This window comes from Neophocaena asiaeorientalis, unplaced genomic scaffold (genome assembly GCF_003031525.2).
Source record: "Neophocaena asiaeorientalis asiaeorientalis breed wild unplaced genomic scaffold, Neophocaena_asiaeorientalis_V1.1 scaffold351, whole genome shotgun sequence".
NCBI lineage: Eukaryota > Metazoa > Chordata > Mammalia > Artiodactyla > Phocoenidae > Neophocaena > Neophocaena asiaeorientalis.
In genome coordinates this window covers 188,093-204,081 of record NW_020173768.1, presented here as the reverse complement: position 1 = coordinate 204,081, position 15,989 = coordinate 188,093, and the positions used below count along the sequence as shown (strand labels likewise).

At 53.7% G+C, this 15,989-nt stretch overlaps 1 protein-coding gene across 2 annotated transcripts in view; it reads right to left on the bottom strand.

Moving 5' to 3' along the window:
• RET (ret proto-oncogene) overlaps window positions 1-15,989 on the bottom strand; it is a 60,811-nt gene that overhangs the window by 26,403 nt on the left and 18,419 nt on the right. For both annotated transcript variants that reach the window (XM_024751523.1, XM_024751522.1), the window contains exons 2-4: window positions 5,207-5,470; window positions 2,898-3,185; window positions 428-669 (exon numbers count right to left, since the gene is read on the bottom strand). In XM_024751523.1, coding sequence (XP_024607291.1) covers window positions 428-669; window positions 2,898-3,185; window positions 5,207-5,470 — 794 coding nt within the window. The remainder of the gene's footprint in view (window positions 1-427; window positions 670-2,897; window positions 3,186-5,206; window positions 5,471-15,989) is intronic.

Genomic DNA, 15,989 nt, shown 5'->3' with positions numbered 1-15,989 from the left:
CTGGCCTGCCAGCTGCAGGACAGCCCGAGGCCCAGCAGGTGGCAGTCACGCTCCACCTGCATGGACCAGAAAAGGGTGGGGCCGGGATGGGGCGCAGGAGATCCCTGCCGATGTGAGCCCTGGGGCTCCGCCCGCGGCGTCCGACACAGACTGGGCACTCAGGGCCCCCGGCCTCCCAAGGCAGTGGTCAGCTGGGTGCCGGTGGGGCTGGCCTCCTCTCTCCTCCTCAGCTGTCCTGGACACCAACAGAAATCCCCGACACACAGACTGATGGACAAATGAAAGATGAATAGCTAGATGGACGGTCAGCCACATGTCTGGATGGCTAGACGAACCGCTGAACAGACCGAGGAATAAATGACGGATGGAGGAATCCAGACACGGAACAGACAGACACCAGACAAGCACCAGACAAACGGACAGGCACCTCCTTCCGCTTGAACTCCACCACGGCGCTGGCGGTGTCGACGCCCCCAAGGAAGCTGGGCGCAGAGTCGTCTTCGTCGTACACGGTCACGGGGAAGGGCACCATCACCTCCTCCTCACGCGCGCCGACGCGCACCGTGCACGTAGCCACCAGCTCATACTTCTCCCGCTTCTCGCGGTCCAGGGCCCAGCGCGTGCTCACCTCCAGGCTGTCCACAGCGCAGCGGAAGGGCAGACTCTCACCTGCGCACCAAGCAAGACCAGGAACCCCGGGTTGACCCCCGGGCTGGGGAAAGGGTGAGCTGCCTTCCTCAGGGGCCCACCGGGAGTGGCGGCACGGGAGGGGGCCCTGTGGATGGAGCTGGGGTGTATGCTGGCCCCGGGCCCTGGCCCCTCCTCGGCTCCACAGTGGGGCACGGCGCTCCAAGCACAGTTTGCAGTGAAAACTGTGCCCTGAGTTTCACTGCACTGGTGCTGACGGGAAACAGAGGGACCGGGACCAGGACGCCTGCATCAGGACCTCAGCCTGATCACCTAGGAGGGCTGGGCACACCCCTTCACACACCTTGCCTCTGCTGTGGGGAGGGCTGGCACCAGCTCAGCCCAGAGATTCAGCTCCCAGCATTTGCTGGTTTCTGAAAAAAAAAGATTTAGGAATTTTTTTTTTTTTTTTAAATTATGGAAGTGGTATGTGCTTATTTTAGAGAATGTGAGAAATAAAGCTATTCCACCACCTGGAAACAAACATGGTGGACATCTGGTGTGATTTTATATTAACGCACAAGTATTTCTGACTGCCTGGTTTGAATCCCTGTCCTACACACCTTCTGGCTGTGTGGCCCAAGGCTGGTGGTTCTGTCTCTCTGTGCCTCAGTTTCTTCACCAGAAGAGGAGATGATGAAGACAAAAGTGTCTGTTCCCTGCCAGACACTGCTGTACGTTCAGTGACTCACGTGTCTTCCCACAACCCGGTGAGGGAGGACGGGTAAGAACAATACACTCTTCAAGCCAAGCCTGTCCTGGAATTCATCCTCCAGAAATGACCCAGAAAAGGGGAAAGGCTGAAGGCTTGAAGGGCAACACTGACCACCCCACAGCCAAGCACGGGAGGGCTGTCAACTCCACTCAGTGGGAAATCACATCAGAGCCACACATTACATGTGAATTACACATGTGGGAAATGCTTATCATGCAAACATGTCCCTCTATTGTTCACGGTTACAAAAAACCCTTTTTTTAGCGAAAAAGGCAGCACGCTAAATCATACACTTGGCCGGCAACTCTGCACAAAGACATCTATCCCTGCTGCAGGATAAATGAAAAGATGCTGGGACAATGTGAGTGCCTACTTTCCTTACGCTACTGAGATTTTCTTCAACATTATTACCGTGTGTATGCCATCAACCTGGTGTGAATCCAGGTTCTACTTACTAGTAAGTCCAGCTTGTAAGTGTCCCTTTTGAGTCCCAGTTCCTTGCCTTTAAATGGTTTAATGGCACCTCAGCTGCCTTCTCTCACCTCCACTGGGATCCAATTCCCTTCCCCTCCCCACATCTGTGCTCTTGGCCTCCCCAGGGCCATCTTGTGGCAGGACCATCTTGTGGCAAGGTCCACTGTCCTTGTGGCTGCTCAGGCGGAATCCTGGAACCACGCTTGGCCCCTTCTTTCTTTCAACACCCCACGTCCAACTCACCGGGATATCCTGCAGGATCCCTCTTCCAAACAAGCCCACAACTCGCCTGCTTCTTGTTGCCCAATGGTTTCCACCCTCACCCCAGACCTCATCCTCTCACTCAAGGATTTCTCCTGCCTCCTAATTTGTTTCTCTGCTTGCCCCTAAACCACCCACCCCCAATCATTTCTAACACAGCAGCCAGCTCTTAACGGTAAGGTATGTCCTGTCAATGACGCCCCCTCCCAAATACCTTCCATGGCTCCCCAGTCCCTCGGCAGGAAGCCCTGCCCCCCACTTGGAACTGCTCTGCCCTCAGCAGCCTCCGCCCTGCCCTGCGGTTCACTGCACTCCAGCTACATGGGGCTCCCACCTTGGTGCTCTTGAAGGGGCTCGCCCTGCTTGCCTCGCACCCCTCCCCTTTGCTCCAGTGTCCCCTTTTCCCAGCCATCTGATTTGAGACAGTGGTCTTCACCACTCCACACCCTCTCAGCTTTACGTCCCACCTAGTCCCTTCAGAGGCCACCCGATTTCCTTAGCACGTGTGTGTGGTCTCCATCTCCCACGGGATGGAAGCTCCAGGCAGGTGGGATTTTGGCCTGATGCGTTCGCTCTCTCATCCTTGGTCCCCAGAACAGTGCCTGGCCCATGGCAGGCGTACATGAGATACTCGTGGACTTCTGAATGAACGGATGATGGGGTGGTGCAGAGTAAACTCGACGGCTTGTGCAGAGGGACCGCAGCGCCGTGCCTAGCACTCAGCAGGCACCGAGAAAGGCTCCACGTGGCGGGCACTCACCTCCTAGAAGCCTGTAGGCCGCGCTGACGTTGGGGCAGAGGAACTGCACAGGGAGCAGGCGGAATTGGTGGAAGGTGCCGGGAGGCCTGTTCTCCCGAATGCGGAAGGACAGGCCCATCTCGGGGAAGCAGAGGTCCCGGGGTTTGAGGGCACCGCAAGCCGGGAAGGAGGCGTTGATGATGGAGAAGTACACTCGGGCACAGCCCGGCCACTGGCACTCGCCCTCACGAAGGGACGTGGGCGACAGGAAGACCTGGAGGTAGACGGTGAGCAGCGGGAAGCCACCGTCTGCAGAGAGAGAAGTCGTTAGGCCCTCCGGGGTGTCAGCCACACCTGCCCAGCGGTGGGGAACAGAACAGGGAGGGGAGGGGGCAGGAGCTCGGGGCTGGGGCAAAGCCCAGTCCTCACCAGGGTCCACAGGGCTCCTCTGGGCTCTCTGGCCCGGCCGCCACCTCCTCGGGGTGCCTCACCAGCCCACCTCCCTTGTTTTTTAGGTCTCAGCTCAAATACTCTTCCTCAGGGAGGTGCCCTGAGCCCCGGGTCCAACACCAAGTGGAGAGCTTCCCCAGGGAGGGCTCTTGCCCCGCCCCTTTCCCCAAGGCAGTTCTTTTTTTTTTTTAAAAAAAAACACTTTCATTTATTCTATTCTATTTTTCTATCTTTGGCTACGCCGCTTGCGGGATCTTAGTTCCCCAACCAGGGATTGAACCCGGGCCCTCGGGAGTGAAAGCACAGAGAGCCCTAAGCACTGGACTGCCAGGGAATCCATGTCCCCACCCCCGCCCCCCAGGCAGCTTCACTGTCTTCGGAGACACAGACTTCCCCAGCACCTAGAGAGGGGATTTCTGGCAAGTTCCAGCATGGAGGCACCACAGCAGCTCCCCCTCCAACTGGTCTGGATCTCAGCTGGGGTCGGGGGCTCTTCCAGGGCCCTCTATCTCAGCCCCGGGGAAGTGGCTGCCCCTCACATCTGCTCCTCCCATATTCATTCGTTCTCTGTGCTTACTAGCCTGTCCTCCATTGCTCCAATCTCCTGCTGTGGTTAATAATTCTCTATACAAACTTTCCCTGTTCCAATTACTGATTTCTCTCCTGACTGGACCCGACAGGTACCCGAGGTCACTCTCCAGTCACGAACAGAACAGGCCTCCTATGAAACTCAGACCCTCAGCAGATTCCACTCTGGCCTCCACCCCAGTGGCCCTGGTTCTTCAAGTTCCCCACTGGGGGCTCGAGATGCAGACGGCGGCAACTAAGTGTGTGCGGAACCAAGACCTATGTCAGGTGCTACCTCCTCCAGGAGCCGCCTGGGGTGCCCTGACGGGGGGCATCTTTACTTGCGGACCCTGGCTTCACTTGGCAGATGGGTGCGGTCATTCTGCCCCTGCCAGGCGGTGCCGCCCACTCTGTGTTCCCAGGCATGCCGGCTGTCTCAGCGCACACGGGGGCTCAGGGCTGGCGTGAGGGTCCAGGGAGGCCATGTCTACGGTGGAGGGGCTCAGAGGGGGGCACTACGGGGTGTGTGATCACCATTTAGTGCCACAAGGCACAACTCTGCTCCACGACCCCTGCTCCCCGCAAGTCCCAGGGTCCCACGTGGCCTACGCTCCAGCTGGGACCTCTGCTCTGAGGAGTTGGCCAAGCCTTCCTCCCTGCTCCACTTCCATCTCTGGCACCAGGCCCAAGTCCCTGCCAGGTGTCAAGGGCAGCTTGCTGCTGACAAGTGGCGCAGTGGTTAAGACTCTGTGCTCCCAAAGCAGGGGGCCCGGGTTTGCTCCCCGGTCAGGGAACTAGATCCCACATGCATGCTGCAACTAAGAGTTCGCATCCCACAACTAAGGAGCCCACCTGCTACAACTAAGGAGCCGGTGAGCCGCAACTAAGGAGAACTGCGAGCCACACTTTCCGTGGGAACTGCTGCTTCTCCAGCAAGTTGCAGACCATTTGCTAAAGCAAGATCTTGGGATTTTTCTCCTCTTAACTCCTCTCTCACAACCCCAAATCCTTGTTAACCCAACTGGAAAAGGCATCTGGATCCTGCATGGACAGAGCACCCAAATCCTTCACATGGGTTCTCCAAAATCCAAACAGCCTCAGAAAGCCTAAGGGTCATCAGTGGTCCCCAAGCTCACCCTGGCTCCCTCACTGGCTGCGCACAGAGGCAGGCCAGCCTCATCTCACTCTCTCCACTCTCACACAGCAGGAGCCATAGGGGAAGCCACCCTCGGTGTGATGTGTGCTGTGTGAGGCTAAGGCAAGGGTGGGGGTGGGGGCAGTGAGGTGCGTAGGGGTCAGGGCTGCTCCCTTACTGCGGATGCTGAGCTTCTCCCAGGAGCTGTGGTCCAGGCTCCGGTTAAGGTAGAGAAGCCCCGTGTCCTCCTGGATACGGACCCAGTCGTTCTCGTGCAGCCGTGTGCGGTAGGCGCCGTAGAGGTGCTGGCCCAGGCGGAAGCTGGGCACCTCCTCGGGGGCGTCCTGCAGGGCGTGGACGTAGAGCAGGGGCATGCCGGCCGGCTGGTCCACGTACAGCCTCTCCCAGTAAGCATCCCTTGAGAAGTAGAGTCCCAGTGGGGCTGCAGGAAGCAGGGAAGCACATGAGGGAGGGAGGGAGGGAGGGAGGGGTGATGACGGTGATGACAGAGCCCAGAGCAGGCCTCCTAGGCAGACCAGTATTCCCCAGCGGCTTTAGTTCACAGTATTTTAAATTGGAGTATAGTTGCTTTACAATGTTGCATTAGTTGCTGCTGTACAGCAAAGTGAATCAGCTATATGTATACATATATCCCCTCCTGTTTGAATTTCCTTCCCATTTAGGTCACCACAGAGCACTGAGTAGAGTTCCCTGAGCTATAGAATAGGTTCTCATTAGTTATCTATTTTATACATAGTACGCAAAGTGTATATATGTCAATCCCAATCTCCCAATTCATCCCATCATCCCCCATTTTACATTTTAATAATAGATTCTTTGTGGACCAGAAAAGAAAACTTCACTAATTTAAAATTCTGATCTTAGTAGGTCTTTCTCATCTGCAGTCCTAAGTACATCAACACACAATTATCTATATAGCTAAACACTAGATGAGGGACCTCCCTGGTGGTGCAGTGGTTAAGACTCTGGGCTCCCAAAGCAGGGGGCCCGGGTTTGCTCCCTGGTCAGGGAACTAGATCCCACATGCATGCTGCAACTAAGAGTTCGCATCCCACAACTAAGGAGCCCGCCTGCTGCAACTAAGAAGCTGGTGAGCCGCAACTAAGGAGAAATGCGAGCCACAAATAAGGAGCCTGGAAGCTGCAATTAAGACCCAGCGCAACTAAATAATGAACTAACTAAATAAATAAATATTAAATAAAAAACACTAGCTGAAAGGACACCGTTTTAAAACAGAAAAAGGAGGAAGTGAGGCAGCTTAAAACCGTTGCAAAATCGCTCTCAATTACCCAAGTTTGATAAGTAGGTGAACCACTCAGCTGGGAGTTCACCCAGGCTTCTGAACAAATCACCTGGAGCCAGAGTTTTCAAGGGTACAGGATGCTGCCAGACAAGCAGGGCAGGCAGGAGTCACCAAAGACGAACAGAGCACTAATAAATCTTTAGCTAAAGTCAACCACACTCCTACCATGTGACCCAGAAATTCCACTCCATTTATCCAAGAGAAAGGAAAACATATGTCCATCAAATGACTTATTCACAAATGCTGGGGTTATTCACAGAGCCCAGAACTGGAAAGAGTCCAGATGTGCTCCAGCGGGTGAAGAGATAAGCCAACGGTGGTCCATCGGGGCCACTGATGCACACGACAGCCTGTACAGATCTCACAGACATCCTGCCAAGTAGGAGCAGCATGAAAGAATCACGTGTCATGGCTCCAGACTGATTTTAAGCGACAGAAATCAGACTGGCTACCTGCTGGTGGCGGGGGAGGCAACAGACCAGGAAGGGCAGGAGGCATGTTCTGGGGAACATAAAGGCTTTGTATCCCGATATGGGCGTGGCTCACACAGGCACATCCGCTGGTTAACAGTGTACAGTCAAGATTTATGCACTTCAACCTATGTAGATTCTGCCGAAATTGATCGCCAAGGGACTGGGGGTAGAGCTGTAAATGCCACGAGGAAGGCGGATGCTGACCATGGCTGTGCTGGGTGAGCCCACGGGAGCCCTCATCCTACTAACTCTGTTGACTTTGTGTATGTTCAGCATTTTTCATCACAAGAAGTTTTATAAAATAGTAAGAATTTTTTAAAAGGTGGATAAATGGGCAAGCAATGGTTAAAAAACCTGCAAGTGCTTAAAAACCTACTCTACGAAGCACAAAAAAGTACCAACGCACAAAGCAAACATGAGAAACACTGTACTTTTGTGTAACCGGTTTCTCCTTTCCATCGGTTTGTTTCCACCTACATCCCGCTTCCCTTGCAGCCATGGGAGCGAGTGGCCGGTCCTCCGCACAAGCAGAGGAACCCTGGGTCTGCCTGGGCCCTTGAGGACTCCCTTGGGTGTGGGAAACAACCAAGTGCCAGGTGAAGTCAGGTGAAAAGAACAGGCGAGACCTTTTGGATCCCAAAGTGGTAAAACAGTAAGAAAACTAGAAGGCTGCTCGCACTGAGGGAGGTTTCCCAAGGATGACCTCGAAGGCAGCCAGGCTGGGAATGCCAACTCGGAGGGAAGTGTGCATTCGGTCCTGCCAGCCCAGTGCCCAGTGTGGGTGCTGCCCTGCCAGACAGGCCTGGACCACAGAGCAAGGGTGAGAGGGAGAGAGCAGGAGAGAAACAGGGGGAGAGAGAGGGAAGGAGTGGAAAGAGAAAGGGGATCAGGTGAAAGGGGGAGAGGAAGGTGGGGAAAGAGAGCGATGCTCTGGCTAGAGCCAAAGGCCTGGCCCTGCACACCCCACACTAAAGACAGAGATGGATGACAAAGACAGAGATGGTGCTGACCTACTAGACCTTCAGAAAGCTGCTCCCTAGGAGTGCTGTCCCTGGAGTGGGACCCAGAGTTACTGGGCCTCTGCAGGTGCGGTACAGGGAAGGGCAGGCTAGGACCTCCAGGAGCCAGCCCTGTGCCCTGAGAGAGGCTCTGTGCCGTGGCCTTCCTGTCCTGCAGCCTCTTGGGGGAGGATCCACCCCAGAGCATCACACTGCCTGCCATCCAAGGCGGAGGCCGCTCAAGGAGCCGCAGAAAGAAGTCATGCTGGGGAACTCTGGGGAGGGAGAGCTGAGACACTGCTTCCCCTACCCTGGGGTCTCGTTGGCAGAGACCACCGGCAGGAGCTGCCCACACGTGGCTGAATGCCACCCTCCTGTCCCCACACCCTCCCTACTGGCCCAAGAAGACACAGGCTGCCCCGCAGATGCACTCAGGGCTGACTTCTTTGGGATTTAGTAGCTGATGCCCACAGACAGGCAGGCAGCTCAGAGGGCTGTGTCAGCCCCAAACGGCCACAGGACTGGACTCTTCCCTGCTCCTGTTAAAGGGCAGCCAATGGCACCGGCTCAGAGCAGACCTTTTGCAAGCTGGGCCGAGTGATGGGCCACGGCTGACAGGTCCTCTCACACAGCTAGGATTCACTCCACAGGCTCGAGCTTCCCGGGAGAAGCTCACAGTTTGGGGTTCCAAAGAGGATCCTACAACACTGCTCATCACTGCTCTTTTTTTTCTTTTTTCTTCATTTGAAAATATCTTCTTCCAATTTATGACTTACATATTGATTTTTTTTTTAACATCTTCATCACTGCTCTTCAGACAAAGGCAGGAGTACTTCCTGTGGTGTCTCCTCACCCAACAGGAGAGGAGAGTCACCCAACGGGAGGGGAGGGACAGCCGCAGAGGGGTCCCTGATGGGGCTCGTCCCCCACTAGGAGCGTGCCGGAGCCCCACGACGCCGCCTGGCAGAGTAACCCCCGGTCTGTGCTCCTCACAGAAATCAGACGGGCTCCCAGCCTACGGCAGCACCCTGCCCGGCCCGGGAAGGCCGAGTCAGGGAAGGCAGGATCAGAAGGGGGATGAGAACCAGCCACAGCTCTGCTGCCCCAAGACAAGGGCCCGAATCACGAGCAGCAGCCAGGCTTCCTTTCCCTCCAACCAACGGTCCACGAAGGCTGCGAGTCAGAGGCTCTAGCGGGAGCTCTGGGGTGGGGGGTGGCCAGGCAGGGGGAAGGACGCTGCTGCTCACTGCCCCGCGGACAGGAGAAGGGTGGGTCTCCCTTCCCTCTACCACTGCCTTCTCCAGAGGACCTGGCCCGCCGCCTCGCAGCAGTGTGGTGTGCAGTGAGCGCAGCCGGCTGGACCAACAGAGTGCAAGGCCAAGACCCCCCCGGCCCTCACACACACACACACGGACCCTCCATTTTCTTCGCAATCCCAGACGGCGGTGCCAACGGGACCACTGCTTTGCAAACACTGAGGCACGAACAAAAGAAAGCTGTCTGCACACTCAAGGGCACACACACAGCCAGAGAACTGGGATTCGGACGGCGGTCCCTCCAGCAGCACACCCCTCTCCGGCCTGCTCAACCCCACTTCACAGCGGGCCGGGCCCTGCCGCCACCGTGCCCACTGCCCTGCTGAGCCCTGCGTGGTGACCGCAAGTCAGCAACACCAGCCTGCAGCGGAAGGCGGTCCCTGAGGGCTCACCTTCTCCTGGGAAGCTTGCATTCCTGGCCACAAAGAGGATGACTGTAATTCCCAGTGGTTGACAGGGTGGTGGTGGCCTGGTGGCAGCCCAGGCTTGTGACACCACGCTAGGTGGGAAGGGGCTCAGCCAGGGCCAGGGCCGCCGGTGTCCTCCTCACCCTGGCAGACAGGCGCGCACCGACCGCTAGTGATCTGGGATGCTGCCAGCGGGTCCCGTCTCACAGAGCTGCAGGCAACTCTGCCGGTGGGGAGCCCAGGGTGGATGTTGGTCCACAAGACAGCACACCGCCAAGGGCAGCCTGTGTCTGCCAGACCGCTAGGCCACCAGCTCTCCGTGGTCTGCCAGACCCCTCCGTGGAGAGGTGAGGTCTGCGTTCCTGGCCCCCGGAGTACCAGCGAGAGTATGCTGTGTGACGACTGAGCCTGTGTCAGGAGAGGAACACAGCTTCTGCCGGCTCATCCTCTGGGGACACACACACATGCACACACCCCATCCCCAGCCCCGGTCAGCTGTGCAAGAACCAGCTGCCCTTAGAGCCACCAGTGGGGGCACCTTACAGATGGGTCTTCTGTGGCGGGGGGGAGAGGCCTGCCCCGCCTGCCAGGTAGGGAGGAACAGATCCAGAATGGGGCTCCTCCTCCGGGGCCCCCTGGGGTGCATGCACTTTCAATGGTCCGGGGTCTGGGAGGTAGGAGGGGCCCGAGCTCCCGGGAGCCCCTACCTCCACACTGGTCCAGTCCCCACCATACAGACCACATGTGCAAGAGAATGGGCCTTGCCCGCTCTCATCTCACAGAGCCAGGCCCTACGGGATCCGTGTGGGGCTCAGTCTGTTGCTGCCTAAAGGGATTTGTGGGCTGGGCAATGCTTGTGAGCAGAAACAGACTTAAATGCATTTAAAATGCCTCCCAGGTGGTCCCTGCTCAGCATGGCTGCCTTAACCTCCTCCTTGTCACAAACACTTTTAGATGGAAAAACACATGGTCCGAGGTGGGGAATGAGGACGTGGGTGCAGGGCTGGCCTCAAGGAGGTATAGCCTGGGGAGACCACAGGGCCCCGTGCTTGGTTTAATGCCCTGCTGTCACTGTCCTGAAACCCTTCAAAATTCTAGAACAAGGGGCCCACATCTTCATTCCACGCTGGGCCCCACAAATGATGTGGCCAATCCCGGTGGGTGAATGAGGAGAGCCTGGGAGGGGCCGTCACAGGTGTCCAGTTTTGTGGGGCTGTGCAGCCTCTGCAGAGTGGTGGCCTCCTCTGGACCTTGCTTTCTTCAACTGTGAATAAGAGAAGGGCAGGCTGGGGAGAGGAGGAGCAGCCTTTGCACAGGTTCATATTGTACAAAGCTCTCACTTCGGATTCACAATCACCGTGCGCAAATCCCTTCACTGCTCCATTTCACAGGTAAGAACACTGAGGCTGGGAGGTGAGAAGCTTTCCCAAGGTCAAACAGCTGGAGATTCTGCATCTCGGGGTTTGGTACAATGGCTAACAAAGTGATGGTGGAAGTCAGGATCAGGGCAGACGCTGGTCCCGCTGGGAAGCCCAGGGCCCTGCCGGCTGACTGCCCCTCCCTGCCGGCATCGTTTTGCCAGGAAGAGCTTCCCGGCCTGTAAGCTCAGACCTGCCTCTGGTGAGAGCCTCCCCTGGAACTTCAGGCAGGTCAACACAGCAGGACTTGCATAGCCTGTCCCATCCCTGCCTTCCATCCCTGAATGTCACCGGGTGACAGAATTCTCCCCTGACACAGTTTCCCAGCACCACAGCAAGGGGTAAGGAGCTGGTTTTTGCTCACACAGGAGGGGCGGGTCCCTCACTGCTCAGGACACAACTGCCAAAGGCCCAAGTCCCTGCTCGCGTTTGGAGAGGCCCCAAGAACCTTCACGGCGCGCGCGCGCGTGTGTGTATGTGTGTATGCCCGGGCATGCAGGAGGTGGCAGAAGTGCATGGGTCCAAGACCCCATCTGCTCCCACCCTGCCCCACCCCTGCAGGGAGATGTGGAACTAAGGTTCAGTGGGGGTGAGGTGCTGCTCTGCTCCGAGCAGGGCCTCCTTCAACATCTTTACAAGTAGAGCGACACGGGCGCTGACGGTCTCATGCAGCGCATGCAGCCACCAGCCTTCTTCTTCCCTGGAAAGGCAGCTTTCAGCGTTCCATGCCTGGGTGGGATGTGTCATTTACTCGTATTTGGATGCAGACAGAACCAGGCCCAAGTCCCCACCTCACTCTCGTTCATTTAACTCTCCACAAGCTCAGACGTGCATGCACACTCACACAGGCACTCTTACCCACACTGGTCACAGGGGCATACGTTCTCAGACACGCATGGGATGCTCTGAGCACCCTCCTTTGCGGTGGAGGACACCGCAGGTAGACAAGAGATTCTGGTTGTCACCCCTTGCTTCTGCAGCACAGGGTGTGGGGACATCCTCTAGGCTCCACCTCAGTCACGTGCCAGACGCACACCGTCCCTCGGTGCCAGCGCAGCCCACGCCCTTACCCTGCGATCACCTCCCCACAGCTTCCCAGACCAGACGCCTCTGTACGCCCGCTGACAGCCTCAATTCCCCTGTGCCTGGAGGGTCGCCTCCTGCTAGCCTGCACAACCTAGCCAACTTCTCCACGTGCAGTGGGCTGTGACCCCAGCCTGGGGAGGGGGCCCCTTCCCTGGATGTCCACCCTTAGCCTGAGGGTGGCCCACAGAGCTCTCCTACACTCACCACGCTGACCAACTCTTACGTTAACCTCTCCTGGTTCCTTTGCTGTGTGGGTACTGTCTCCTGACTGGACGCAGACTGATACACACACATCTCCCTCTTACATATACACTTCTTATCTCACACGCACGTGGTTCCACACTCTCACATTGTTGCACACTCACCCCCCCTTCCCCATTCTCTCGTTCATTTAGTGAGACACACTGAGCCTGCCCAGCCCTGACCGTAGGCTCACCTCACCAGCTCTCCTCATCAGCCCTGGCCATCAGGGGCCACACACAGCTCCCCTGAGGTTCCCTCGACCTCCTCGCCACCCTCAGTGGAGGATGTGCTGCCATCTGACCATGCCAGGCCAGATCTAGGCAGTTACTTCCTAACCGGGTGCCCTTGGCTAATCAGGGTGAGTCACACTCACTGTGGTCATGGACACACCCAGGGCCCCAGACAACTAGAAATGTCCTAGGACTACACCTTGAAAGCCAGAATTTGGGGCTCTCAAGAAAGAAAAAACATTGTGAGATGGTATGATCTGAGAACCGTGTGGGGTTACAGCAGCACCTGAATCTGTGTGCAAGGCAGGCCCTTCCTGCAGAATCCACTCACCGGGCAGCCCGGCTCCTGCCCTTGATGAGCGCCAGATCATGCAGACGACAGTCTTATTATGGCCCAGCAGAACCTCCTTAACAGACGGTTTCCTAATGCCATCATCTTCACTGGGAATGGGAACCAGATCTCGTGGACTCCTCCCCGGGGGCGACCCCTCCCCCTGCGGGCCAGCTGTCCCCGTGGGGGGTCCCTCCAGCCCCAAGGCCCAGACAAGGGTGCTTGGCACCATCACCCTCTCCTCATCCACCTCACGCCCCTCCTCCCATATCCCGTTCACGTTTTCTCTTTATTCCAGTTAATATTTGATATGTACAGAATATATTTTGCAAAACATTTATGCCAAAAGTATATTCTGTGACAAACAACCATGAACCCATGGCTGACGTAACTGGACACTTGGCAACACTGCTGCCCCTCCCACGCCCCCACCTTCCACCTCATCCATTCACAGCAAACGTGAATCTGTGTCTGTGTTTTTCTTATCCTCCTCCATTTAAAAACTTTTACCTCATTCTTTTTATTTTTTGAATTTTATTTTATTTATTTTTTTATATAGCAGGTTCTTATTAGTTATCCATTTTATACATATTAGTCTATATATGTCAATCCCAATCTCCCAATTCATCACACCCCAGCCCTGCCACTTTACCCCCTTGGTGTCCACGTGTTTGTTCTCTACATCTGTGTCTCTATTTCTGCCCTGCAAACTGGTTCATCTGTACCATTTTTCTAGGTTCCACATATATGCGTTAATATACAATATTTGTTTTTCTCTTTCTGACTTACTTCACTCTGTATGCCAGTCTCTAGATGCATCCACATCTCTACAAAAGATCCAATTTCGTTCCTTTTTATGGCTGAGTAATATTCCATTGCATATATGTGCCACATCTTCTTTATGCATTCATCTATTGATGGGCATTTAGGTTGCTTCCATGACCTGGCTATTATAAATAGTGCTGCAATGAACACTGGGGTACATGTGTCTTTTTGAATTATGGTTTTCTCTGGGTATATGCCCAGTAGTGAGATTGCTGGGTTGTATGGCAATTCTATTTTTAGTTTTTTTAAGGAACCTCCATACTGTTCTCCATAGTGGCTGTATCAATTTACATTCCCACCAACAGTGCAAGAGGGTTCCCCTTTCTCCACACCCTCTCCAGCATTTGTGGTTTGCAGATTTTCTGATGATGCCCATTCTAACTGGTGTGAGGTGATACCTCATTGTAGTTTTGATTTGCATTTCTCTAATAATTAGTGATTTTGTGCTTCTTGGCCATCTGTATATCTTCTTTGGAGAAATGTCTATTTAGGTCTTCTGCCACTTTTGGATTTGGATTTTTTTTTTTTTTTTTGCGGTACGCGGGCCTCTCCCGGTTGTGGCCTCTCCCGTCACGAAGCACAGGCTCCGGACGCGCAGGCTCAGCAGCCATGGCTCACGGGCCCAGCCACTCCACGGCATGTGGGATCCTCCTGGACTGGGGCACGAACCCGCGTCCCCTGCATCCGCAGGCGGACCCTCAACCACTGCGCCACCAGGGAAGCCCTGTGTTTTTAATATTGAGCTGCACAAGCTGTTTATATATTTTGGAGATTAATCCTTTGTCTGTTGATTCATTTGCAAATATTTTCTCCCATTCTGAAGGCTGTCTTTTGTCTTGTTTGTAGTTTCCTTTGCTTTACAAAAGCTTTTAAGTTTCATTAGGTCCCATTTGTTTGTTTTTGTTTTTATTTCCATTACTCTAGGAGGTGGATCAAAAAGATCTTGCTGTGATTTATGTCAAAGAGTGTTCTTCTTAAGTTTTCCTCTAAGAGCATTATAATGTCCAGTCTTACATTTAGGTCTCTAATCCATTTTGAGATTATTTTTGTGTATGGTGTTAGGAAGTATCCTAATTTCATTGTTTTCCATGTAGCTGTCCAGTTTTCCCAGCACCACTTATTGAATATACTGTCTTTTCTCCATTGTATATCCTTGCCTCCTTTGTCATAGATTAGTTGACCATAGGTGCGTGGGTTTATCTCTGGGCTTTCTATCCTGTTCCGTTGGTCTACATTTCTGTTTTTCTGCCAGTTCCATATTGTCTTGGTTAGCTTTGTTGTATAGTCTGAAGTCAGGGAGTCTGATTCCTCCAGCTCTGTTTTTTTCCCTCAAGACTAATTTGGCTATTCAGGGTCTTTTGTGTTTCCATAAAAATTTTAAGATTTTTTTGTTCTAGTTCTGCAAAAAAATGCCATTCGTAATTTGATAGGGATTGCATCGAATCTGTAGATTGCTTTGGGTAGTATAGTCATTTTCACAATATTGATTCTTCCAATCCAAAAACATTGAATATATCTCTCCATCTGTTTGTATTATCTTTAATTTCTCTCATCAGTGTCTTATACTTTTCTGAATACAGGTCTTTTGTCTCCCTAGGTAGGTTTATTCCTAGGTATTTTATTCTTTTTGTTGCAATGGTAAATGGGAGTGTTTCCTTAATTTCTCTTTCAGATTTTTCATCATTAGTGTATAGGAATGCAAGAGATTTCTATGCGTTAATTTTGTAACCTGCAACTTTACCAAATTCATTGATCAGCTCTAGTAGTTTTCTGGTGGCATCTTTAGGATTCCCTATGTGTAGTATCAGGTCATCTGCAAACAGTGACAGTTTTACTTCTTCTTTTCCAATTTGGATTCGTTTTATTTCTTTTTCTTCTCTGATTGCCATGGCTAGGACTTCCAAAACTATGTTGAATAACAGTGGCAAGAGTGGACATCCTTGTCTTGTTCCTGATCTTAGAGGAAATGGTTTCAGTTTTTCACCATTGAGAATGGTGTTTGCTGTGGGTCTGTCGTATATGGCCTTTATTATGTTGAGGTAGGTTTCCTCTATGCCCACTTTCTGGAGAGTTTTTGTCATACATGGATGTATGACAAAAGCTTTCTCAAAAGCTTTTTTTGCATCTATTGAGATGATCATATGGTTTTTGTTCTTCAATTTGTTAATATGGTGTATCACATTGATTGATTTGCGTATACTGAAGAATGCTTGCATCCCTGGGATAAATCCCACTTGATCATGGTGTATGATCCTTCTAATGTGTTGTTGGATTCTGTTTGCTAGTATTTTGTTGAGGATTTTTGCATCT